The sequence below is a fragment of the Microtus pennsylvanicus genome, chromosome 15, assembly GCF_037038515.1.
Source record: "Microtus pennsylvanicus isolate mMicPen1 chromosome 15, mMicPen1.hap1, whole genome shotgun sequence".
In the NCBI taxonomy this organism is placed as follows: domain Eukaryota; kingdom Metazoa; phylum Chordata; class Mammalia; order Rodentia; family Cricetidae; genus Microtus; species Microtus pennsylvanicus.
Genome location: NC_134593.1, coordinates 34,652,749 through 34,677,465, shown reverse-complemented (window position 1 = coordinate 34,677,465; position 24,717 = coordinate 34,652,749). Strand labels below are relative to the sequence as shown.

The 24,717-nt window shown below is 47.3% G+C and overlaps 1 protein-coding gene across 1 annotated transcript in view; it reads left to right on the top strand.

Annotated features, from left to right (window-relative positions):
- Positions 1 to 1,886, top strand: part of Gtf2f2 (general transcription factor IIF subunit 2) — a 118,125-nt gene extending 116,239 nt beyond the window's left edge. The window contains exon 8 of the mRNA XM_075949523.1: positions 1,164 to 1,886. Coding sequence (XP_075805638.1) covers positions 1,164 to 1,283 — 120 coding nt within the window. The 3' untranslated portion in view covers positions 1,284 to 1,886. The remainder of the gene's footprint in view (positions 1 to 1,163) is intronic.
- The last annotated feature ends 22,831 nt before the right edge of the window (positions 1,887 to 24,717 follow it).

The window sequence follows — 24,717 nt, the reverse complement described above, 5'->3', positions numbered from 1 at the left end:
TGGGTGTGGTGACACTCTGGAAACTGAGACAGGCAGATCTCTCCTAGTTTAGGGCCAGCCTGGTCTACATTTGCAGGTATATAGTCAGACCCTGTTTGTAAGGGGAGGGGGGCATAGTGGCATATACCTTTAATCCCAGTACTCTGAAAGCAGAAATTGGTGGGTTTCTGTGAGTTTGAAGCTAGCTGAGCATACACACACACTGGGGCTTGCTAAAGATCCACACACAGTGTGGTTTGGGTAGTATTGTACACAGTGCAAATATTATCTAGGCAGGAGCCCCTCAGCCATTAGTGATTGGTTTTTCTGTAGCAGAACACATCACTTGTGAATAATTAACTTCTTTCTCTTCTTAGGAACTACTGTAATTTGTATTGGTCAGTTTATAGTGGGTGCTTCAGTGGGCTTTGGCAAACAGGCTGGGTTTTGTAGTACACTTAGCACAGTCATAATTTCCATGACTCCAGTAATCATTCAGTAAGCAGTTCTCAGAGATATAAATAGTAAGCCGAGCATAAGGAGCCTGGGCCCTCATAGCTTCAGTATTCTCCTTGTTAGTTCTTCGTCCTCTCCCTGCTTTAGCAGGCTCGGGCAGCGCACAGATCATACCTGTCCTTACTCTACAGGAAACGGTGTTCTGGAACTCAGAGTTTAGAGCCATCTCGGATGGGTGTGGCTCTCAGTTTTAATCCCAGCACTCAGGAAGCTCATGGAACTCTGGGGTTGAGACCTGTCTGGCTTACCTATGGGGTCTGGACCAGTCAAGACTGCATGATGAGATCCAGTCTTTAAAAGAAGAAGTGGGAATTTTAAATGCTTGTCATCTGCTTGTTTCCTGACTGTGACGTCCCATCCCTACAGTATGTGTCATTTGTGTGTGTGCTCCTAAACCGCTGAATGCAATCTGGACTGAGTCCTTTAAGCCCCTGAAGTCACCACTTATGTGTGTTTCCTCTAACTCATTTTCTTTATTCAGGATTCCCAGGCTTTGATACACATGATTGTGTGCATGGGGTGTGCCTTACAGAGCTATTGAACCTCTTCATAGGAAACCCCACTTGGGTTTAAGAAGCATAATTTCTGTTTCTTGTATTTAGTGTATTTCATTTTAAGTTTTATTTTCTGCCTTGATGATCTCCTCTGTGGCACTTTTTGTTTTTTAGGGATACCTGAAAGAAATATTAAAAGAAATCGGCATTCAGAATGTAAAAGGGATTCACAAGAATACATGGGAGCTGAAGCCAGAATACAGGCATTACCAAGCAGAAGAGAAGAGTGACTGAGGAGCTGGCACAGTTAAGGGTTGCCATAGGCCAGCGGCTCACACCACATGCTGACCGCCTGCAGCAACAACTCGGAGACAACAGTCCTGCAGCTCCTCAATAAACTGTTAAAGCTGGAAGTCCATAGCGTTTATTAAGTGCTTTTTGAAGAGAAAGATGTTATTGATAGACTAAATTTGTGTTAACTATAGTATTCAGCTGGGCATGCTAGCGCATGCATGTGTCCAACACCCAGGAGGCTGAGACAGGAAGATGATGCTGGAATACACAGCAAGACCTTCCCCCACAAAAGAAAAATGTTTTCATGGTATGGATAGGGGGTTGGGAATTAAAACTGCTTTTGTTTTTAGGGTTAACTTTTCAAGAATAAGTAGGATATTTCCTCAATGAAAATTGTATCTCTGCAGAACTAACCTAACGAAAGATCCAAAAGGAAGGAGAAAAGATTGGTTGGGGTGGGGGGACAATCAACTACAGAAACTGTTCAAGGACCACAGAATCCAAGTTCCTTTTTCTGAAACTGAAGAGAGAATTTGTCTCCTCAGAAGTAATGTTCACCTTCAAGCACACATTAATAAAGGGACCTGTTCACTTTGTGCTGAATGGCAACTTTTATCACTGGCTTATTTTACCCTTATGATAGTGGAAAGAGAAACAGTCAAAACTGGATGTTAATGTTCCTTTTGTTTACTTTTAAAATAAGAAAATCTGGGCTGAGAGTGGTTATGGGCGCACACTGATCTTGCAGAGGACGGGAGGTTGGTTCTCAGGACTCTAATCTTAGAGTGGCTCACAGCTGCCTTTAACCCCAGCTCCAAAGGATCTGTGATCCTCAGGCATCAACACATTCTCACAGACACATAAATGAAAAGCATTTTTTAAAGATTTATTTATTATGTATACAGTATTCTGGCATGCAGGGTACCAGATCTCATTACAGGTGGTTGTGAGCCACCATGTGGTTGCTGGGAATTGAACTCAGGACCTCTGGAAGAACAGCCTATGCTCTTAACCTCTGAGCCATCTCTCCAGCCCATAAAAAACTAGGGCTAGAGAGATGGCTCAGCACTGGCTGCTCTTGCAGAGGACCCAGGTTCAATTTCCAGCACCCACAGGGCAGCTCACAGCTGTCTGTAACTCCAGCTCAAGGAATTCCAGTGTACATAAAATAAAAATACATAATTTTAAAAAGAAAAAAAATTAAATCTCTTAATAATAATTGAAAATTAAATACCTTTCTGTTTCAAGATAATTTTCTCTAATCAGATATAAGCTCCTTGGAGCCTGGCTCTGGTCTGAGAAATTTTTATTTATTTATTTATTATGTACACAACATTCCTTCTATGTATGCTTGCATGCCAGAAGAGGGCACCAGATCTCATTATAGATGGCAGTGAGCCACCATGTGGTTGCTGGGAATTGAACTCAGGACCTCTGGAAGAGCAGTCAGTACTCCCAACCTCTGAGCCATCTCTCCAGCCCCTGGTCTGAGAATTTTACTTCCCATTTTGCAGACAAGGGCTGACCCTTGGCTTTCATATTCCATTGCCAACAGTTGGGGCCAGAGGGTAGAGCAGCTGAGGTAGGCACCGTTTCCTAGAGCAGCAAATGCCCTGCTCTCGTCAGCTTTGATTGTGGATGGCGCAGTCCATGCACACTGCGAGTTCCTTCTGGACAGAATGCCATGTGTTGAAGCAGCTCAAAGTCACACCTGCAAACCAGCAAAGTAAACACCTGGAAAAGTCACTTAGCACCTGTGTGCATTTTATCCTTCACTCTGGATGGCTGCAGCCAAGCCGCACAAATGTCGGGAATGGAAGAATGATTAGAGCAAGGACATAATTTATTAAAAGAGGGAACTTAGCTGGTGGTGGTGGCACATACCTTTAATCCCAGCACTCAGGAGGCAGAGGCAGGTGGATGGATCTCTGTGAGTTCAAAAAACAAAAAGGAGGAAGGAAGAAAAGAGAAAAAGAACATATTATTCGCTTTTAGTGGCATATGACCAGAATGCTGAGGTTGGTGCCACTATCGTCTGCACTGTAAGACACAAGCCTGCTAAGGGAGGCCATCTTAGTGCCCACCCATCCTCAGCTGTCTTACCTGTCTTATTGTGATGCAGGAGCCAGTGTGCTCTGCCCTGTCTCTACTTTTTAAAAGCCCTCATGCCTGTATCCATTGATCACATCCACGCAGACTTGCACTCCACCACCTCTGGGTAGTCCAGAAGCCCATGGTGATGGCATAGTAACAGCAGAACTTGTGTGCTGCGTAGGTTTTAGAGTGTGTGCCTTCCACAGAACGTGCTGGGTTTGCTCTATGCTACTTCCCTGAAACACGAGGCTGCCCTCCTCAGCTTGGTCTGCTTTTGCAGATGTTGGTATTGCCACGAGCTCACAAATAGAAGACTGAGTTGGAAATTACACTGGACAGGAGGGCCTCTGCCGTCTCATCTCTGGCTACCATTTCAGATGTTCTGTACCAGCCTCAGCCTGTTAGCTGCTCTGCCAGTCATCCCAGTCAGTGGGATGTTCAGAAGCCTGACTTGACCTCCATGAGTACTCTGGGGTAGGAGAACTTTCCAGAGACAGCATAGCCCCGGAGGGAGCAGAGCCCTTCTGGTGCTGTTGGGCAGGCCTTGTTAACTAGATGGGAAGAGCGAAGGTGAGTTCCAGGAGGACACACAAGATGGACCGGCAGCAAACAACCATACAGGTTCTAGACCACCAGGGATGCCATCCCCAGGACACAGCAATGATGTCAGTAAGCCCTCATGCAGGTGTGGACCTCCAAAGAGACAGCACTGTGGCCTGAATTTCAAAAATCAGTACTGCTCTTTGCACAGTGATGCTAAAGGGGGGCTCTTCCGGTTGTGTGTTTTACCAGTATGTTCATCATATAAAAACATTGGCATCAAAACTACAAAAAGACCGCTCAGATTCAGTAACAAACTACATAGTTTAAAATGGGCACTAGAGGTAAGCATGCATTTCTTGAAGGGTTGGGTCAGTAGCACATGAAAAGCTGCCCAACAATCAGTGGTAACTCGAGAAACAAAATTAAGACACACACCCACCCACCCCCGAAAACATGCCACAAGCCTGCTGGATAGGTAAAAACTTCCCTGTGGAACCTCGACAGTATCGGGTGCTAGTGAGCAAAGAGAGTGGCCAGAACTCAAGGCACTGTCCCTGGTCCTGCAGGATGATGCGGCTCTTGAATTTGGAAGCTTCTAAACAAATGAACATGGCAACCCTGAAGTCCTTCTACTAGGAGGTGAAGATGCATGTGTTTAGAAACCTGTAGGTTTAACTTCAATCACCAAACCCTGGAAGCCACTCAGATATGCACCAGACAGTAGATCAGACTGCGGAATAGTCAGGCAGTGGGTCTCTTCCCAGAGTGAAGATGAAGGACTCCTGCAGCTGGAGGGGTCTCTGCCTCATTTGATGTGACCACCCACTGTGTGCTTCCGTCTATCATCTGCAAGAGCAGAATAGGAGGGAAAAAAGTAGGCCAGTATTTCTGTGGAGTACCCTGGGGGTTTACTGGGAAGACAAGGAACTTCGGGCAATGAAAATGCTCATTGCCGGCCAGGTGGTGGCGCACGCCTTTAATCCCAGCACTTGGGAGGCAGAGGCAGGCGGGTCTCTGTGAGTTCAAGACCAGCCTGGTCTACAAGAGCTAGTTCCAGGACAGGCTCCAAAACCACAGAGAAACCCTGTCTCGAAAAACAAAACAAAACAAACAAAAAAAAACAAAAATGCTCATTGCCTTTGTGATTCTATGATGTGTATAAAAGTTTGATCTGTGTGTTTAAAAGGTGCCTTATTACAGATAAGCCTTGTCAGCTGTGATGACATATGCCTGTAATCTCCACAGGGTTAACTGAGGCAAAAGGACTGCACTTCGAGCCCAAGCCACATAGCAAGACCCTGCCAAGAGATAGTTTTAAAGGGAGGGGGAAACATGGTTTTGACCTCCTTTATTTAATGTGTGAGAGAGAGACTAGGGAGTCAGCCCCGGCCTGGGCACATTAGTCATGCTCTCCACAGTGCACTCAGTATCCCAGACAGATCTGGAGCTTTGGGTCATCTCATCGCAGCTTCCTGGCTAGCTAGGGTTGTAGGCCTGTACCACAGGGCCCTGGTCAAACTGACTGTTGACTGAGCTTTCTGTCCTGCCCAGTTCCCACAGTCATTAAGTCCCAAAGAAATCACACAGAGGTCTACATTAGTCTACATTATTTATAAACTGATTGGCCTAGTATCTCAGGTTTATTAACTCTTACAACTTATATTACCATTATTCTTATCTGTGTTAGCCATGTGGCTTGGTACCTTATTTGGCGGGGCAATTGCTTCTCTCTGCTTCTGTGGCTGGGACAGGATTGCAGAATCTGCTTCCTTCTTCCCAAAATTCTTCTGTTCTCATTGACCCGCCTCTACTTCCTGTCTGATTGTCCCACCTATATTTCCTGCCTGGATACTGACCAATAGCATTTATTTAATATATAATTGACAAAATACAGACCATTGTCCCACACCAACTGACTTTCAAAATTAAATCAAGTGAAAACTGGAACAAATGTCCATTAACATGAAAGGTTAAAAGTGGCCTATGTAATGGACTGTCTGTAGCAGTCTAAAGAATGTGGTATATTGTGAGCTGACAGAATTTCCTGTATTTAAATAGAACAATGTTAAGGGCTAGAGAGATGGCTCAAAGGTTAGGAGCACTTGTTGCTCTTACAGAGGACCCAGGTTTGGTTCATAACACCTAACCATAACCCCAATTCCAGAGGACCGGATGTGATGCCTTCTAACTACCAGACACACGTGTAAGCAAAAAGGCAAAACACTCATACTTGTAAAAAGGAAAATTTAGGGCTGGAGAGATGGCTCAGTGGTTAAGAGCATTGCCTGCTCTTCCAAAGGTCCTGAGTTCAATTCCCAGCAACCACATGGTGGCTCACAACCATCTGTAATGGGGTCTGGTGCCCTCTTCTGGCCTGCAGGCATACAGACAGAATATTGTATACATAATAAATAAATATAAAAAAAAAAGGAAAATTTAACAAATGTAAATTGTGGGTGATTGAAATTCTACATAATGTAAACAGGATTAACTTTTTAAAAACACTTTGTAAGATGCTGGTTATGGTAATAAAAATAAAACTAGCTATTTTTATGATGTGAGCGTAGATGTTTGTGAACACACAAGAAAATGCCAAGGGAAACATACCTAACTTCTAGTACTACCTGCAGGAGAGACAGGAACAGAGAGCAAAACGGGGCTTTTCTTGCTGAATCTTGTAGGAGACCTCTTGTTTCCCGGCTGCCCGGCAGCTCAGACCAAAATAATCAAAATACATCTCAGAAACTGTATTATTTAAATCACTGCTTGGCCCATTGGCTCTAGCTTCTTATTGGCTGTTATATCTTAATTTAAACCATTTCTAGTAATCTGTATCACTACAAGGCTGTGGCTTACCAGGTAAATTTCTGGCATCTGTATCTGGAAGGGTTACATGGCTTCTCTCTAACTCTGCCTTCTTTCTCCCAGCATTCAGTTTAGTTTTCCCTGCCTAGCTCTACTCTACCCTATCAGGCCAACCCAGTTTCTTTATTAACCAATGGTATTCACAGCACACAGAGGAGAATCCCACATCAAAGTCTGTGCCTTGAAACTATTGTGTGTTTGTGTGCGTGTGTCTCCAAACTCAAAGGGAGACTTGCCTCTAAAAGTTAATTAGATCAAGGCTAGTCCAAGAAATGCATGATGTTCCATTTCTCCCTTCCTGGACTTACAGTGAGAAGATACCTCAAATCCTACCATCAAGCAAGACCCTCCAGAGGACTGAGCATAGGGGAAGAGGATAGACGTGATTCACTGGACTTTCAGGAAGTTTCACATGTGTGTTTTGAGCTTCACACAAACCAGGACCCAACAGATGGAGTCTCTATGTTTCCACTCTGCACTGGTTTGCCTGTTGCCCTGGTATATTTTACTAGGGTTAATATTGATAAATTCCACCCTTTCCAAAGGGAAGACCATGCCTGGACATAGTTTTAATTCCATTTAAAGAACAGCCACAAAAGGCCCACAGTGGAGTGGAGCATTTATGTGTCACTTTGGTCAAACCAGGAGAAACCCAGCTCTGCCTTGATTTGCCAGGTATTTGAGAAAAATAATCCCAAGTAAACAGGAAGCAACTGGAATAGAGAGAAACTGAGGACACGAACACTGAAGTAGAGAGACCCAGGACACGGACATTGGAATAGACAGAGACCAAGGACACGGACACTGGAGTAGAGACCCAGAACACGGACACTGGAGTAGACAGAGACTGAGGACACGGACACTGGAGTAGAGAGCCAGGACATGGACACTGGAATAGAGAGACTGAGGACATGGACACTGGAATAGAGAGACTGAGGACATGGACACTGGAGTATAGAGACTTAGGACACAGACACTGGAGTAGAGACCCAGGACATGGACACTGGAGTAGACAGACCGAGGACACGGACACTGGAGTAGAGATGCAGAACACGGACACTGGAGTAGACAGAGACCGAGGACACGGACACTGGAGTAGAGACCCAGGACATGGACACTGGAATAGAGAGACCGAGGACACGGACACTGGAGTAGACTTAGAGAGAGGCTGAGAACACCGAGACAGTGGAGTGGGATAAGGGAAAGGGCTGTATCTAAGCAACAGACAGTAAAATACGTCTTGCCTGATGATGCATGCCTCTAACCACCGTACTCTGGATGCAGAAACAAGTGAATCTCTGTTTTGGATGCCAGCCTGGTCTACATACCATGTTTCAGGCTAGCCAGGGCTACCATAATGAGATCCATTTCAAAAGGTTGGGATAGGGCTGTCAAGGGCAGCAGTGACTGAAAGTGGAATGGCTGTTCACAGAGAAAAGGGCCGCAGAGTGGCTACAAGAGGTGTATTCTGTTCCAGTGTAGCCATGGAGGGAGGGAAGGAGAGAGTCATTACTCACCGGCTTTTCTATCCTGTTCGAAAGGAAAGCTTCAACGCTCTCAGACAGCGTTGGCAGGTGGAACCTTAACAGCGTCAAACAGCCAGCTCTGTAATCACATTCTGTTAAACCACCTACACAGATCCATCGGAAAGTCAAGCAAGCCTTAGCTCGCAAGCTTAATAAGTTGAAATGAAACACTCCTCTGTGTGAGTTCGAGTTACACATGCTTGTGTTGCCAATGGCGCCAGGGAGTCGACCGGGCAGGGACAGCAAAGAAAACCGTGATAGTTTTGTTTGTTCTTTGAGACCATCTTGCTGTAGTGCCCAGGTAGCCCTGAACTCCCGCGCCCATGTCAAACTCAACTTTCAGAAGTGGGAGTACGTGGAATTGAACCGCGGGCTTCACACAGGCCAAGCATGCACTCCGCCACTGGTCTGCATTCCCTGCCCTCAGGGTCACGTGAAATAATAGTTCAAATGGCTCCTTTCAGTCAGTTTCGGCTGGATCCTCCTGAGGGGAAGCACAGGTGTTGATCAAGGTTAGGATATTGTGTACACCAGAAAAGAAGCCGGGACATCACAGCCAGCGTTGCACAGGCTCCAAGCAAACAGATGGATGTCTGTACCGAATATTTCCCGTGGCGCTGCTGCCAGTCACAGAAGATGGAGAGGCTCCAGCCTGAGGGAAGCGGTTAGGTGGAGGCTGGTCAAAGGTGGAGAGTGTCTTAGTTAATGTCCTGCTGCTGTGAAGAGACACCATGACCAAGACCACGAAAGCATGTAGTTGGGGGCTTGCTTACAGTTTGAGAGGTTTCATTGGTTATCACTGCAGACGCATGGCAACACTCATTGTGCCATGAGCTACATGCCGGTATGTCTGCCAGCGGAGAGAGAACTGGGCCTACCATGGGCTTTTGAGATCTCAAAGCCCACCCCGAGTGGCACACCTCCTCCAACAAGGCCATATCTCCCAATCATTTTCATAGTTCCACTCCCTGGCAACCAAGCATTCAACTACATACACCTGTGGGGATCGTTCTCCTGCCACCACAGGGACATTAATAAAGTTAGTTTCTAATGTCCTCTTCGTTTTATAACTGGTTCAAACCTGACCTGCAGGAAGCTTTGCTGTGTGCTCTCGACCAAAGACGGCACATGGTCAAAGTCCTGCTCTAAACATATCTGCATCCCGCTGAGATCAGAAAGCCGGAACCGGACAGGCACTTGAGTTCTAGGGAATGGCCACTCCCCACGTGGCTCGGCAGCATCGCTTGTCCCCTCCTGCTTCTGCACCATTTCACATGTGCCCCCAAATGTTTGTCTCTGTCACACAGTAGCCTCTTGGTCCCATCCGGCTCAAGGATCCTCCAAGTTTTGTTTGTTTGTTTGTTGAGGGTGGGGAAGAGAGGAAAATAACTCTCAAGTTGGCTTAAAGGTATTCATCTCAGAAGATGGGCGTGGTGGTGCATGATTTAACCCCAGCACTCACTAAGCAGAGAAATAGGTTATCTGTGAGTTACAAGACAGCCAGAGGGACATTGTGAGACCCTGTCCTGGGGCAGGCCGCCCTCTCAGGCCATGTAGCTGATCACACCCAAGACTCAAAACAGCTGAACTTGGAGCTTGTTCATCGCCAACTAGACTACTAAGTGCTGGTTGTTCATCGTCAACTTGACTACTAAGTGCCGGTTGTTCATCGCCAGCTAGACTACTAAGTGTCGGTTGATGGAGGCTTTTATGGTTGTGGACAGCTCAAGGCTTTCCTGGAGCAACTCAGTCCACGACCCATGTCCCTCAAGCAGGAACCCATGCTGACAGTGTGAACCTTGACAGCTTATCAAGTCTTCCTTGACTGATGAAAGAAAGGACACACCTTTGGTCCAGCGTTAGGGAGGCAGAAGCGAGTGGATCTCTGAGTTCGAGGTCAGCCTGGTCTGCAGCGTGAGTTCCAGGACAGCCAAGACTATAACAGAAAAACCAAGCCAAAGCCAATGAGAAAAGAAAGAAAGGAAACAAGTGTTCCAGGGCTACACCAAGAAGTTGCATCCTGACGAGTTTGTCACAATTTGAAAAGAGCTCTAATTCAGCCCGGCCCAGCAACAGTGTTGACTAAAGCGTGGCGTTTCCCTCATGCTGGGGTGGCTGCCTGGATGTCGCCATTCCATATCAAATTGCGCATCCCTGGCCAGGGAACAGATCCAAAGCCAAAACTCAGTACAGTTTCTGCAGAGTGTGAAGCATGTTCACACCCCCCCAACATCAAAACATTGATGTTCGCAACAGCGCCAGAAGGGGAGAGGAGGATGTGAGAGGCTTGGCTCAGTGCCTGCCATGGAGTGGACGGCCAGGAAACGTCCGGCGTGGAAGCTGCTCCCCGAGCTGGGTAGCCTGCCGCTCACGGGTCACGTTTAATCATTTCACGGGAAATGGCTGAAAATCCACTCACAGATGGCAAAGCAAGACCAAGGAAACCGGTACTGGCATAAAATATACATATAAACATATACATATATACACACACACACGTATGTGATGATCAAACAGACCTAATAGTAACTCCAGCTTGGGATGGAACAGATACTCAAAAGCTTAAAGCCCCAGCTCACGGTTTTAGAGTCCTGTGAGTTCAGGTACCTCTGTGATTGGGTCCCCCTGCCCTACACCCCCAATGCCACCAGAGCCACCAAACACATCCTGTCAGTCTCTTCTAGCCAGCCCTGCAGTTCCCACCTCTTGACTGTCTCTTTCCCAGATTGTAGCTGGAGATAATTTCCTATGGAAGAAAAAAATGGAGCGTGTGTGTCTCTTCAGTCAGTCGGGTTACCAATGTCACGGTTCCTTCTCCGACTGCATCTACTCCAGTCCGCTCAACCTCCAAGGTGTGTTGTCTATCTCTGAGGAGACAAGAGAAGCCCTGTGCACACCCGGATCCATCCGTTAAAAGGTAGAGGGCGGGGCCAGTCAGATGGCTCAGTGGGTAAAAGTGCTTGTCTGGTGACCTGAGTGTGAACCTCAGGACCCACATGGTGGAGAGAAAGAACCAGCTCCATGGGTTGTTCTATGGCTTTCACTTATGTGCCATGGCTCAGGTATGAACATACGCACACATAAAATGTCATTCTTAAAAAAAAAATAGAAGAGTGTTTGATGCCGGGTTCCTGCCAAGTATGCACCTTAGTGTCCACAGCAAACAAAGGGAAGTCTCTGAACTAGCGAGACCTACAAGGAACTGGGGACATTCTGTTTTGCTGCAACAGCTGGTATTCTGGTCCACTCAGCATTTATGTATATTTTTTAAAAAGCACCATAAAATGAGTAGCCTGTTAAGCAACAGAAATCTGGTCTTGCGGCATGGCTTGTCAGGTAAAGGCATTTAACCACCAAGCCTGCAAACTTGAATTCCATCTCAGGGTCCCATATGGTGGAAGGAGAGGACCAACTCCCAAAAGTTTGTCATCTGACCTGCACACATGTGCCATGACACACACATGCACACACACACAAATATATAAGTAGATGGACGTAATTTCCAATGGAGGCCTGAAGTCCATGGCCAGAGCTCTAGTGAGGGACTTCCGGTCTGCAGCCTGAGCACTTGCTATCCTTACTGGGTGGAAAGAAGGCAAGAAAGTTATCTGGAGTCAGCCACGAGGGGCGCTCATCCTGATCCTGAGGGCTGTAACCCCACGACTTCATCTTCCAAAGCCCCTCCTAACACCATCACCTTTGGGGAGAGAACTCTGGCACGATGTCCCGAGCTCCCTAGACGTTCTCTCCATCGGTCCGTTGTTCATACACCATGCGCAACTCCATAACTTGTGGGGGTTTTTTGTTTGGTTTTTTTTTTAGTTTTTTTTTAGTTTTTTTTTTTTTTTTTTTTTTGGTTTTTCGAGACAGGGTTTCTCCGTAGCATTTGGTTCCTGTCCTGGAACTAGCTCTTGTAGACCAGGCTGGACTCGAACTCACAGAGATCCTCCTGCCTCTGCCTCCCAAGTGCTGGGATTAAAGGCATGTACCACCACCGCCCGGCGTAACTTGTTCTTTTTAAAGATGAATAAAGTTTATTTTGAAAACAGCTGTTGGCTGCCTTCAATCCTCAGCTAAAATGACTGCGCAGCTCTGATTTTTGTTTTTTGGCTGTTTTTCTTTTCTTTTCTTCTCTTTTTTTAAGTAGAGGCTATACCTACACAGGATCTACTTTTGGGCTTGGATGAGGGTGGTTAATGCCACAGCTCATGAAGACCGACTTGCCAATTTAAATTGGGTTGAATAGCAATCCTAGCATGAGAGCCAAACCATGCACACTGACCTCGATCTTGGATGGTACAACAATAGTGTCATGCAGCCGAGCAAGGGAGGGTAGCTAGGGGCTGCCTTCCTAAGGACATTGGAAGCTGTGTCCGCCTGGCCCACAGCAGCTTTGTGTGGGTCTCTGGCACCTGGCACTGCCTCTCACTTGACTTCAGGGAGACTTGTGGGTCAAGAGAGCATCCTAGATTACAAAGGGGAGGGAAAGAGGGTATGCTGGGCCAGCCAAAACCAGCTCAAAATAGGTCAGGCCCCATTTAGAGCAAATAGGGAGAATCAAAGAAATAGAGTCAGAAATAACCAGTTTCATGATTATTGTAAACTTAACTCCTAATTACACTTCCTCAGTTCATCATATATAAAAAATGCAAGCCATACCTAGTCTCAAAAATTAAGATTATAAGGCTAGAGAGATGACCCATTGGTTGAGAGCATACACTGCTCTTCCAGAGGAGCACACCTGGGGTCCCACCACTCACATCGGGTGACTCACATCTGCCTGAACTCTGCCTCCAGGAGTTCCAGCACTGTCTTCTGGCCTCCGAGAGCACCTGCACACACACACACACACACACACACACACACACACACACACACACACACTAAGAAATAAAAATACAGAGAGACATACATGGATCTAATCTACATGGGAAGTAGAAAAAGACAAGATCTCCTGAGTAAATTGGGAGCATGGAGATCATGGGTGAGGGTAGAAGGGGAAGGGGGAAGAAGGAGAGGGGGTAGAGAAAAATATATAGCTCAATAAAAACAATTTAAAAATAAAACTACAATTCATTTTCTAGAAAATAGACAGTGTTGGGGCTGGAGAAATGAATGACTCAGTGGTTAAGAGCACTGGTTGCTCTTGTTGAGAACCTAGGTTCAGTTCCCAGGGAACACATGACAGCTCATAACCATCTGTAACTCCAGTTGCAGGGGATCTCATGCTCCAGGGCACCAGGCATGCCTGTGGGGCACAGACATACATATAGGAAGACACCCATACACAAAAATACATTTAAGAAACTTTTTTTTGTTGTTTTTTTATTTTTATTTATTTATTGAGACTGGGTTTCTCTGTGAGTTCGAGGCCAGCCTGGTCTACAGAGCGAGTTCCAGGACAGCCAGGACTATGTAGAGAGAATATATCTCAAAGGGGAGAAAGAAGACATATCTTGAAAGTGGAAGTGGTGGTTTTGGGTGGAGGAACTACTGAGAGGAGAGAGTTAGGGGTGAGGGAGGACAGCGGTGGGCAAATATCAGCAATATACAATGATGCATACATTAAAATGCCATAGAAAACAGCTTGAAACAGTAAGCCTTTAATGTCAGCATCTCAGAAAGCTGAATCAGAAGGAATATGAATTCAAGGCCAGCCTGGGCTGAATAGCAAGACTGGGATGTTGGTAGAGTGCTTGCCTAGTGTAAGAATTCCTGTATTTGATCTTGAGTACTGCTTAAAACACGGTGGTCCATGCCTGCAATCATAGCACTTGGGAGGAGGAGAGTCAGTCCAGTCCTCCGCCGTGAAGAGGGTTCAAGGTCAGGCCAGGTGACAGGGGACCCTGTCTCAAAGGAAGGAGGGGATGTGTATCTATTTTAATTCTTTTTTTTTATTTCTGTAACAAAGTACCTAATGCCCAGTAATTTGTGAATAATAGAAATGTGCTTCTCAGTGTTGGAAGTTTGGTGTACAAGATGAAGCTGCCAGCAGAGTGGATGCCTGGCAAGGGCTCTGTCTCCTCAGGATGGCACCCTGCTGGCGTCCTCACCTGGCACCAGGCTAGCAGGTCAGAAGCAGTCTAAACTAGTTCCTTTCTGCCCTCTGCCCTTCTAACAGTCACTTCCCGAGAGCCCCACTCCTTACAGGCCCTAGTGTGGGAGTCAAGTCGGAACATGAATGGGAGAACGTATCCAAACCATCGCGATGTTCATTGTAAGAAACCGGGAAAGTATAGTGAAGGCAGCAAAATATCATCCACTATATCTTGTCATAAGGATTAACCTCTGGGGTGGGGGCTGGGGGGCGTGAGACAAGGCTCAGTGGTTAAGAGCACTGGTTGCTCTTCCAGAGAGGACCCAGGTTCAATTCCCAGCACCTACATGGTATCTAACGGCTGTTATGTATAACTCCAGACCCAGAGTTCTTGACATCCTCCTCTGTAATGGTTTAGAAAAAACGGTGCCATTCCCTGAGGGGCAGCAGTGGGCCATGAGGGGCAGCCGGATCCCACCACCCGAGGCCTCTGTGGGTCCCAGGCAGGAGGGAGGTGGCAGGTGAGAGATCTCGGTGGGTCTGCAGGGACAGCCGGTCCCACGAGGAGCCGCTGTGGGTGAGATGGATAGATGTCATACAGAGAAAATGGGCATAGTTTATTTAGTGGGGTTATGGGAGGGAAGGGGAAAGGTATCATTTCGCTCCACATTTGCAACTATCTGTTATGCCCAGATCCACGTCCCCCCAAAACCAACAAGAAGACCAAGTATATGTAAAAGCAAAGAGCCTTTATTTTATACAAGTCCGCAAACTTGGTTTCTCTGTGAGTCCAATGTATTGGAATAATCGGAGAATCCCGAGCTCAGTTAGAGTTGGGTTTTTATAGTAGAAAAGATGGGAGTGAGGGATTTCTAAGATTCAGGACCCCTGATTGGCTGGCATTTGTCTAGGAGCGAGCTGGTGAGTGTGTGCTGGCAGGTGATCCTATCTACAATAGTTGGAACGTTAGGGATTTCTTTTGGATGGTCTGTTCCTGGGTGGTGGTCGAGTAATCTCAGTTTGTGGTCTTTTCTGCAACCAGGTATTGCTTCGGGGTAAACTACTGAGACTCAGGCCTCCATTAAACTGATTCCCACACTGGCAGGTGATGTGGGTGGAAGTTAAGAACGTCCTTCTGGTGGTCTGATCCTATTAAGCTTATGCCGGCTGAGTCTTACACTATCTTCTCCTCACAGCCAGTGTGCACTTCCAAAAGGGGCGCAAGCAACAGCACAGGGAAATCCCCGCGACACTGGCCCCTGCAGCTTTGTAGAAGGCGAAGCAGAACACGACCAACACGAAGCCTGCAAACACTTCGGTGTCGGTCTGCAGGGGAACGCTGAGGGAAGTCAGGGCACATCCGCACCCTCGCTCTGTTACAGCAGGTAAAAAGGGGCGGAGCAATGGCTCGGCGTGTAAAGCCCTGGGGGCGGAGCAATGACTCGGTGTGTAAAGCCCTGGGCCTCAGGCTCGCCCACCCCATCCCTGGGACACTCCGGAGCCACCATTCGTCAGGACTGACTTCATCAGTCCTAATCCCTTTCCATTTTCTCCTTTGCCTTTTAAAAATTTATGTCCTAAGAGGTTTTTTTTCTCCTTAGTTGTAATCCTTTTCCCTAAAAATTTTTAATTAAATGTTTTCCTTTCCAGGCATTTTTGTTCTTTTGTTTCCCTTGCTCCTAGATGCCTGCCTCTGTGGCTCTCCCTGACAATGCTCATGAGATAGAGGCCGTTCTTTCCTTCTGTCCCTGAATAAGGTCGATTTTCTGTTTGTTCATCTCAGCCCTTGCATTTTGTGCTAAAGGCTTTGTTGATGATTCTTGCCAATTTGTTCACAATTTCTTTGAAACGAGGAAATGAGATGTTTAATGATGAGTTCTGTCTGGAGGGAAGGATTTGTCATCAACAGACTTTGCCTTGGGGTCAACAGTGGGAACTTGGCCATGGTTCAGGGGATCCTGAAATGCCAGCATATGGAGGACCTAAATTTGGGACATCACACTTTCTCACTGCCCCTATTTTTCCCCCAAAGAGTTTACTCAACTTCTTTAAACAGAAAACAATGCCAGGATGGTGGTGGTGCACACCTTTAATCCCAGCACTTGGGAGGCAGAGGTAGGAGGATCTCTGTGAGTTCAAGGGTAGCCAGGTCTATAAGAGCTAGTTCCAGGACAGGCTCCAAAGCTACAGAGAAACCCTCTGTCTTAGGGGGCGGGGAAAACAGAAAACTATTACTGTCATGTTTTATATTTTTTGGCCTGAAGATAAACACCTGGGTGAAGCCACCACTGCAGGTCAGTGCTATATCACATCTGTTTCTGGGCCACCTAAATGGGGTCAGGCACCCGCTTGGGACTAGTGGCTAATGTCCCAGCTCTACAGTTGGCAGATAGATCGACCGCCTCACAACTGGCCCTGCGAGCACTGCTCACGCTATATTCCAAAGCATTTGAGACAGTCATGCAGCCGAAGGGAACAGGAGAGAACTCTGAGGCTCGGGGATCTCCAGCTAAAACCGTGTGCTCTTAGCCGCGGTGATCAGCTGCCCTGCCTGGCCCTGTGCTGATGCAGGAAGACGGCGGCGTGGAGCAGCTTCGCTCACCTCACCCCTGCCTTCAGTGCTCACAGGAGGGGCTTGGGTGCTAGTCTTCCACGGGAGGGGGGAGGCACGTTCATACGACAAGGTTTACGTGTATCTGTGAGTATGTAGTACACGTGGAGACCAACTCTGGGTGCCATTGCACGGGCTCTGTCCCCCTTGCTTTTCTTCTTTTTTTAGCCAAAGTCTCACTATGTGGGCCTGCTTGGCCTGGCCTGGAACTCACTACAAAGCTCAGGCTGATCTTAAGCTCAGAGGTCTACCTGCCTCTGCCCCCTGGCGCCCGAGAGTCAAGTTGTGCGCTGCCAGGCCCACGCTCTTGCTTTCAGAAATGGAATCTCCCACCCAGAGTTTCCCGGTTAAACCGGGCTGGCTGGAAAAGGCCCAGGGGTCTTCCTGTGTCTGCCTCTCCGCACGGGGATTGCGAGCATGCACCACCACACCCTGCTTTTTAACATGGCTCTGGAGAGGGAATTCAGGTCCCCATGCCTGCACGGAAAGGACTTTACCACCTATACCATCTCCCCAGCCCCATTACCAGCCACACACAAAAGCTGTAACATCTTGGTGTTAGAGGAGGTCGCTTTGCTATATTAGCTGCTATTGAGTTATTCTGATTCTTCATCCTTGAAAACAACCAGATTCCTCCGTGATATTAAGTTTGACAGACACTTTTATCTATGAAGAAATTACAAATTTGTATGTCATGTTTGTGCAGGGCCCCTGCTAGTCTCTGTGAGGTTCCCCTTTTAGTATATCCTGCCAGAGCAAGCACAAGCTTGACTTTCTTGAAGCTTGAACGTTCAGCTGGCAGACACTTTCTACTGAAGGTCATTGTGTTCCCAAAACCAGCCTCCTCTCTCTCTCTCTCTCTCTCTCTCTCTCTCTCTCTCTCTCTCTCTCTCTCTCTTTCTCTCTCTCTCTCTCTCTCTCTCTCTCTCTCTCTCTTTCTCTCTCTCTCTCTTTCTCTCTCTCTCTCTCTCTCTCTGCAGAGTCGGTATCGTGCTGGAATCAATGGCTCCTGAGCACGACCACAGCTGCTGACTGAAGTCAAGGCTCTCCCCTGAGTGACAGTCAGAAACCTTCTCTTTGCTTTTTAATATCATCTAAGGTCACTCAGGTTAGAACTCTGAGTTCATAGCCATACCCCAGTTCTGGGGTGGCTTAAACCCTTTGTCTTGATCTCCTGGGGAAAAAAATAATCTAAGAATTACCCCAGCTACCCTTCAGAGTTGGCCAGCATCGGGTCACGCAAGGGAAGCCTTGGGTTGTTCATTATAGAGGGAGGTGACTCAGAAGCTGACTTCTGTTGGTTTTTATTGTGCAATATAACTCACTGTGGGCTAGGAGAGGCCAGCATGCAGAAAGAAACGGGAAATGTTCCCACCCAGAGGGAGGTGACTGGTTCTCCCTATCACATTGCTGTCATGATTCTGAAGGATAGATGACCTTAATAATGTGTGTTCTGCTAAAGTCAGGACGGAACGGGACTTTAAAGAGCACTTGCTGTTCTTGTAGAGGACCCAGGTTTAATTCCCAGCACCCACCTGGTGACTCACAACTGCGTGTAATTCTGGTTCTAGGGGATCCGATGCCTCCTTCTGACCTCCAAGGGTACCAGACACGCATGTGGTGCACGTGCAGACAAAACACACGTAAGATAAAATAAAATTTAGTTAATTATTTTTTTAATTTAATTTAAAAATAAAAAGATAGGACATGCCCTCAACACACATCTCAAAAGATTTCTTGCTAGTCCTCTGAGTAACTGTACTCATAGGAACTAAATTGCTGGCATGCTTTCTTCTCTTTCTAGTGTTTTGCTTTGTTTTTAGAATGCACCATGTAGCTGACCTCAAACTCAGCAATCCTGCTTCGGCTTCTCAAGAGCTAGGATTCTCCTGGAAGCGGCTGCTGCAGCCCAGACAGCAAGATGATGACAGGAGCAGCTGCTCATCCTTGAAACTTCCTGAAAGAAAAACCTGAGCTGACACCGCTGGCTGACACCGCCACTGGCGGGCACCACCCCAGATCGGGACCCACAAAACCTCAAATGATGTTTGTTGTTTTAAAACAAGGGTTATTTTGTAACACTAGCATATAATTAATACAGTGAGTCATGGTAAACAAGATGCAAGCAATTAGCATATACTTCAAAATAAAAACTACTTTGAATGCTTTTTACTTTATTGCTCATATAGATGTGTGTGTGTGTGTGTGTGTGTCTGTGTGTGTTTATCTGGGGTGCAATTTGTCACAGTGTGTGTGTGTTTAGGTCAGAGACATCTTTCAACTAAAAGTTCTCTCCCCGTGGGTTCAGAATGTCAAACTGAAGTTGTCAGGCTTGGTAGCAAGCACTTTTGCCTGAAGAGTGATCTCACCACCAGCCCCAGAATTTACATATATGTATGTGTGTATATACATATATGTATATAAAGTGTGTGTGTGCATGCGTGTGCAGGTGCACATATTGAGATGGCACAGGTGTGGAGGTTAGAGGCCACTCTCTCATGGATCCAGGAACGGAGCTCGGGTAGGCAGGCCTGTATGCTAGCCTATATCCACTGTCCTCTCTCTGCCCCTCTGCAGAACTTTTTACCTTATAATACATGATTAATAGGGGCTAATTTCACTCACCACCCTCCTCGTGGGTATACACCTCCACACTTCATTCATGATTCCATGGGTTGTAACTGGCCATTGCTTAAGAACCCCAGGGAGCAGAACAAATTGAGAGGCAACAGCAAACTACACCTTAAAAACAAGGTGTGGTGGTGCACACCTTTAATCCCAGCACTCGGGGCAGAGGTGGGCAGATCTCTGTGAGTTCGAGGCTAGCCTGGTCTACAAGAGCTAGTTCCAGGACAGGCTCCAAAGCCACAGAGAAACCCTGTCTCGAAAAAAAACAAACCAAGTCAAGAATTTAGAATCCAACTGTGAGCACTGGGCCTGCCATCCTCCAATTCCTACCAGTGAACCTCAGGTTCTCAGTATCTTAGTGTCGTCGTGCCTCGTCCGTCCGTCCGTCCGTCCGTTTGTCTGTCCGAGCGCGCGCGCGCGCGCGCGTGCGTGCCTGCGTGTGTTGTGTGTGTGTGATGTGAGTCCTTTCTAGCCTCCAGGCTCCCAAGAAATCCTCCTGTCCAAGCCCTTTTGTGCTTGGCTTCTTCAGGCAGCAAGCTTGAGCTCCCTCTGCTGGCCTTCTGGTGAAGAACATCACCCAAACCGACAGGGCCCCGCCCTTTTAAAGAGGGGAGGCACACACAGAGTTAATGTCATGAAATGGTTTTTCCTTACACACGCGGTACATGCAGAAGCTGGAAGTATGGTGTCCAAAAATGAAGAAACAGCCACCTGTGCGCTCATTTCCTTCCCGCATATATCTGGAGGTTGATAGAGAGCAAACCATAGGTTATTATTGGCTGTTCAAATTTTAATAAGATTACAGTCTCATCACCCAGTTTAATTCCCCTGGGAAGGCTCAGAAAATAGATTGCAAAGCTTGTTAAATTTTGCTTGAGAGCTAGAGTACCAGAATTGATGCATCTCTTCTCACGTTTTTCTGTTGCTCTTCTCAGAACCTTGGGACGTGATTTCAGGACGCAAGTCTCAATTTGTTCACCCTCTCTCATCTAGAAACCCCGCTGTTCCACCATGGCTGACTTTCCCCTTCCCTTGGGGTAGGAAAGAGCAGCAACAATAGAAACAGTGTAACAGCCACGGGAGACAATTTAGACACACTGCAGACGCGTGGACAAGGAGTCTCAGCTAAAGAAAGTTCTGGGGTGGCGCCTCTATGACTCACACCGTGGCATCTTAAGTCTCTACAGAGAACAAACGCCTGTGAAACCCTTCCTAACTGCTTTGGCTCTCTTGAATAAATTAATAACAGACTTGAACCAAACGTAAAGGTTCCAACAGAGCCACTCCACAAAAGAATATTCGGTTCTTTTCTGCTTTTAGCAGCGAGACTACCTTCCCCTCCACTTAAGCGTTTCAACGATGATATGCAGGCAGAATTCATTTACTTTGTACCACCTGCCTTTGATTGCAGATTTCACCTGGATGGATTTTAGCAACATCAAGTTACATTGCTAAGCAACATGCTAGACCTGGGCTCCTCCAGCAGGAGTGGGTCGGGCTCCTGTTTCACAAGGAAACATCACTGGACCAAGAAGAGGCTCTTTCGGCTTCCCTTCGCCTCTTCTTTTCCTGAGCCGCTCCCAGTGTGGACCCACTGACACCTTCATCCGTCTCAGGGCCACTCGGCTCAACAGGCGCCCCCTCCAGGCGACTCTCCATCACTGAACACCAGGAGAGGCAAAAGAAGGGCATAAAGCTGAGAACCACACAGCGCCTTTTAGGGTCCATTTCTCTCTCTCCACCAGACCAAAGTCAGCTTGTTTATGAAACAGCTGCTACTGCAGTGGCCCACACTCTGTCATCAGGCAGTACCGCCTCTTGTCGTCCCCGGAAGGACGGTGGTGGAGGAGGATGAGACTGATAATGTCACTTCAATGAGTTGCCTTCCCCGCCCACCCCGGGCTCGAGTGAGCGCCTCAGTAGGAAAAGGAAGCTTAAAAGGATGGAGCGGGCTCCGGAGCATTCGCCTTGGGTTTTTGAAAGCCGCATGCAGCTCTGTTTCCAGGACCAGGCAGGGCACCAGAGCCACCTCCCGGTGTGTCCCAGCTGCGGGCCTGCCTCGCTGCTCTACACAGCTGGGCAGAGTTCCTGAAGACCAGACAACTGGAGCCAGGGGCACCGGGGCCTCCACACAATAACCTTCCTTCTCCCCCTAGCCAGGGAGGCTCAGTGGTGATCTGAGATTTCTCTAGATCGGCCAAACCCCAGTCACCTCCTAGCCCATGGGAGCTCAGCGTGTTTCCCAGCAGGTGTGACACAGGACCAAAAAGCAGACTGGGAACATCTTTCATGTTAGACCTCTGGTTCGTTGCAATTATTTTTAACAATTGCTATGATAAACCCCATGACCGAAAGTCGCTCATGGGGTAAGGGTTCATTTCATCCTGCAACTCTCAGCGAAGGTAGGGCAGGACTTGATATGGAGGCTGTGGAAGCATGTTGTTTACTGGCTTGCTCAGCCTGAATTTGTTTGTTTGTTTATTTATTTATTTATTTACTTACTTATTGGTTTTTTTTTTGTTGTTTTTTGTTTTTTGGTTTTTTTTTTTGTTTTTTTGTTTTTTTTGGTTTTTCGAGACAGGGTTTCTCTGTGGTTTTGGAGCCTGTCCTGGAACTAGCTTTTGTAGACCAGGCTGGTCTCGAACTCACAGAGATCCGCCTGCCTCTGCCTCCCAAGTGCTGGGATTAAAGGCGTGCGCCACCACTGCCCGGCTACTTATTGGTTTTTTGAGACAGGGTTTCTCTGTAGCTTTGGAGCCTGTCCTGGAACTCACTCTGTAGACCAGGCTGGCCTTGAACTCACAAAGATCTGCCTGCCTCTGCCTCCCAAGTGCTGGGATTAAAGGCGTGTGCCACCACCGCCTGGCCAGAACTTTTTATTTTTTCAGGACCACATACTCAGCACCCACAGTGGAATGACCCTCCCACATCAATTACTGATCAAGAAAATGCCCCATAGCCAATCTAATGGAGGCATTCTTCTCAGCTGAGGTTCTCTCTTCCCAGCTGACCCTGGTTTGTGTCACATTGACAATAAACTAGCCAGCATGGGAGGGGAGGGGTGGACCTTTTAGGGGGCTGGTTTAGTTGGAGAATTAAGTCCTGGGTGGGTGTCCTCAAAGGGGGTATTGGTACCCTAACTCCTCTTCCTCTTTGCTTCCTGGCCACCATGAAGTGGGCATCTTTTTCTGCCACATGCCCTCACCTTAACAGCTTGCCTTGTTACAGTCCCCCATACAGTAGGCCAGGCATGAACAAAACCCCCGGAGCTGTGGCCCACAATAGCCCTCTCCTCTTTGTGAAGTGGTTCTCTCGGGGGTTCTGCACAGTGATGGGAAACTGAGCAACACACCCGAGGCTTTCTCTCAGTCATTTTCAGTCCACCGACTCCTGTCCTTCCCCTCAGCTATACAGTGCTAGCTCTGCTTCTTGTATCTGGAGTTGGCACCATCCCTGCTCCCAATGCAGCACCCTGCTGTACCAATCCCCTCGTGGCAATGACTTGCTGGCTCGAGTCTGCTTGACTGTTTCAAGAAAAGAGACATGGCTAAGCTTCTCCTTGGCACCTCTCCCACACACTTCCTCTGTCATTGTTGGTGTCAGATGTTCCGCTCCCCCACACACCTCTGGTGGTGTGGGAGGTCCTTCTGTCTATGTGTTGCTTTTATCGGTTAATGAATAAAGAACTGCTTTGAGTCTGTGGCAAGGGCAGAGCAGAACTAGGTGGGAAAAACTAAGCTGAATGCTGGGAGGAAGAGGGGTGGAGTCAGGGAGGAGTCCTGGAGCCTCCAGAGACAGACATTGGGAACTTGAGCTGGTAAACCACAGCCTCATGGAGATACACAGATTACTAGAAATGGGTTAAACTAGATGTAAGAGTTAGCCAATAAGAAGCTAGAGCTAATGGGCCAAGCAGTGATTTAAATAATGCAGTTTCTGTGGGATTATTTCAGGTCTAAGCTAGCCAGGCAGCTGGGACGAACAAGCAGCTCCTCCCTCTCCCCTCTGGTGAGCTCTCCCAGTCTCTTCTACCCGTACTTACACTTGTGCTGGCCCTGAGCACTCGTCCATGCCACTACCTTCTCCATTCCTCCTCAGTTCTGTGTGGAATTGAATACAGAACCCTTCACTCCTGTGCCACCTTCCCTGTCTCTTAGGAGAGGTCTTTCCCAACCAACCCCTGAAAACTGGAATTCCCTTTCGCTGTCTACCGTGCCAGGCCCTCCTGAGAGCATATGCATGAGCCTGCTATTTTAATCCACAGCCTCTGTGCACGTATTTACAATGCATATATTCCGTAGGTTGGGGGTGTGGCTTTGTGTGGGAGCGCTTGCCGAGCGTGTATGAGGCCCTAGGTTTGCTCTCCAGCTCTGAAAAACCAAAACCAAGACAATTAAAACACAGGTAAGTTTTGTGACCGCTTTAGCTTCTGCAACCTAGAACACAGTTGGAGGCTTTGGCTTATAGGTACTCTGTAAGAAGCTGCTGAACCGAGAGAAGGTCAGTGGGGCTAAGCGAAGGGCTGCTGTGGTGGCTAAGTTTGTCTTTGTAGAAAGATACCAAGCATCGCGAAGTACATGCTGCACACAGTAGTGACCGCAGTGCCTGCCACGTTGTCACTAATGGGTGTTCTGTTGTCTGGATATCTCTGGATGTAAGTAGCAGACTTCATCCCTTTAATGTCTTTGTGGTTATCGGGCCTGCCGTGTGTCTTCTTATTTAACGTCACACGTTTGTATCTCCACTATTATAATTCTATTTCATAGATATATTTTCATAATTGATTTATTTTTAAAATTCTATGAACTTGTTTTACATTTCTTTTTTTTGTTGTTGTTGTTTTGTTTTTCGAGACAGGATTTCTCTGCAGCTTTTGGTGGTTTTACATTTCTTTGTTTGGGTATTTGTTTGTTTGAGACAGGTCTCTCTCTATGTAGTTCTGGCTGTCCTGGAACTTGTTGTGTAGACCAGGCTGGCCTCAAACTCATAGAGATCTGCTGCCACTGCCTCCTGACTGCTGAGATTAAAGGTGTGCCCTACCATGCCCGACTATTTTATAAATCTTACGGAATATTTTGGAACAGGAGAGATGGTTCGATCTCTCCAACTCTGCCAATTGCAGAGTTCAAT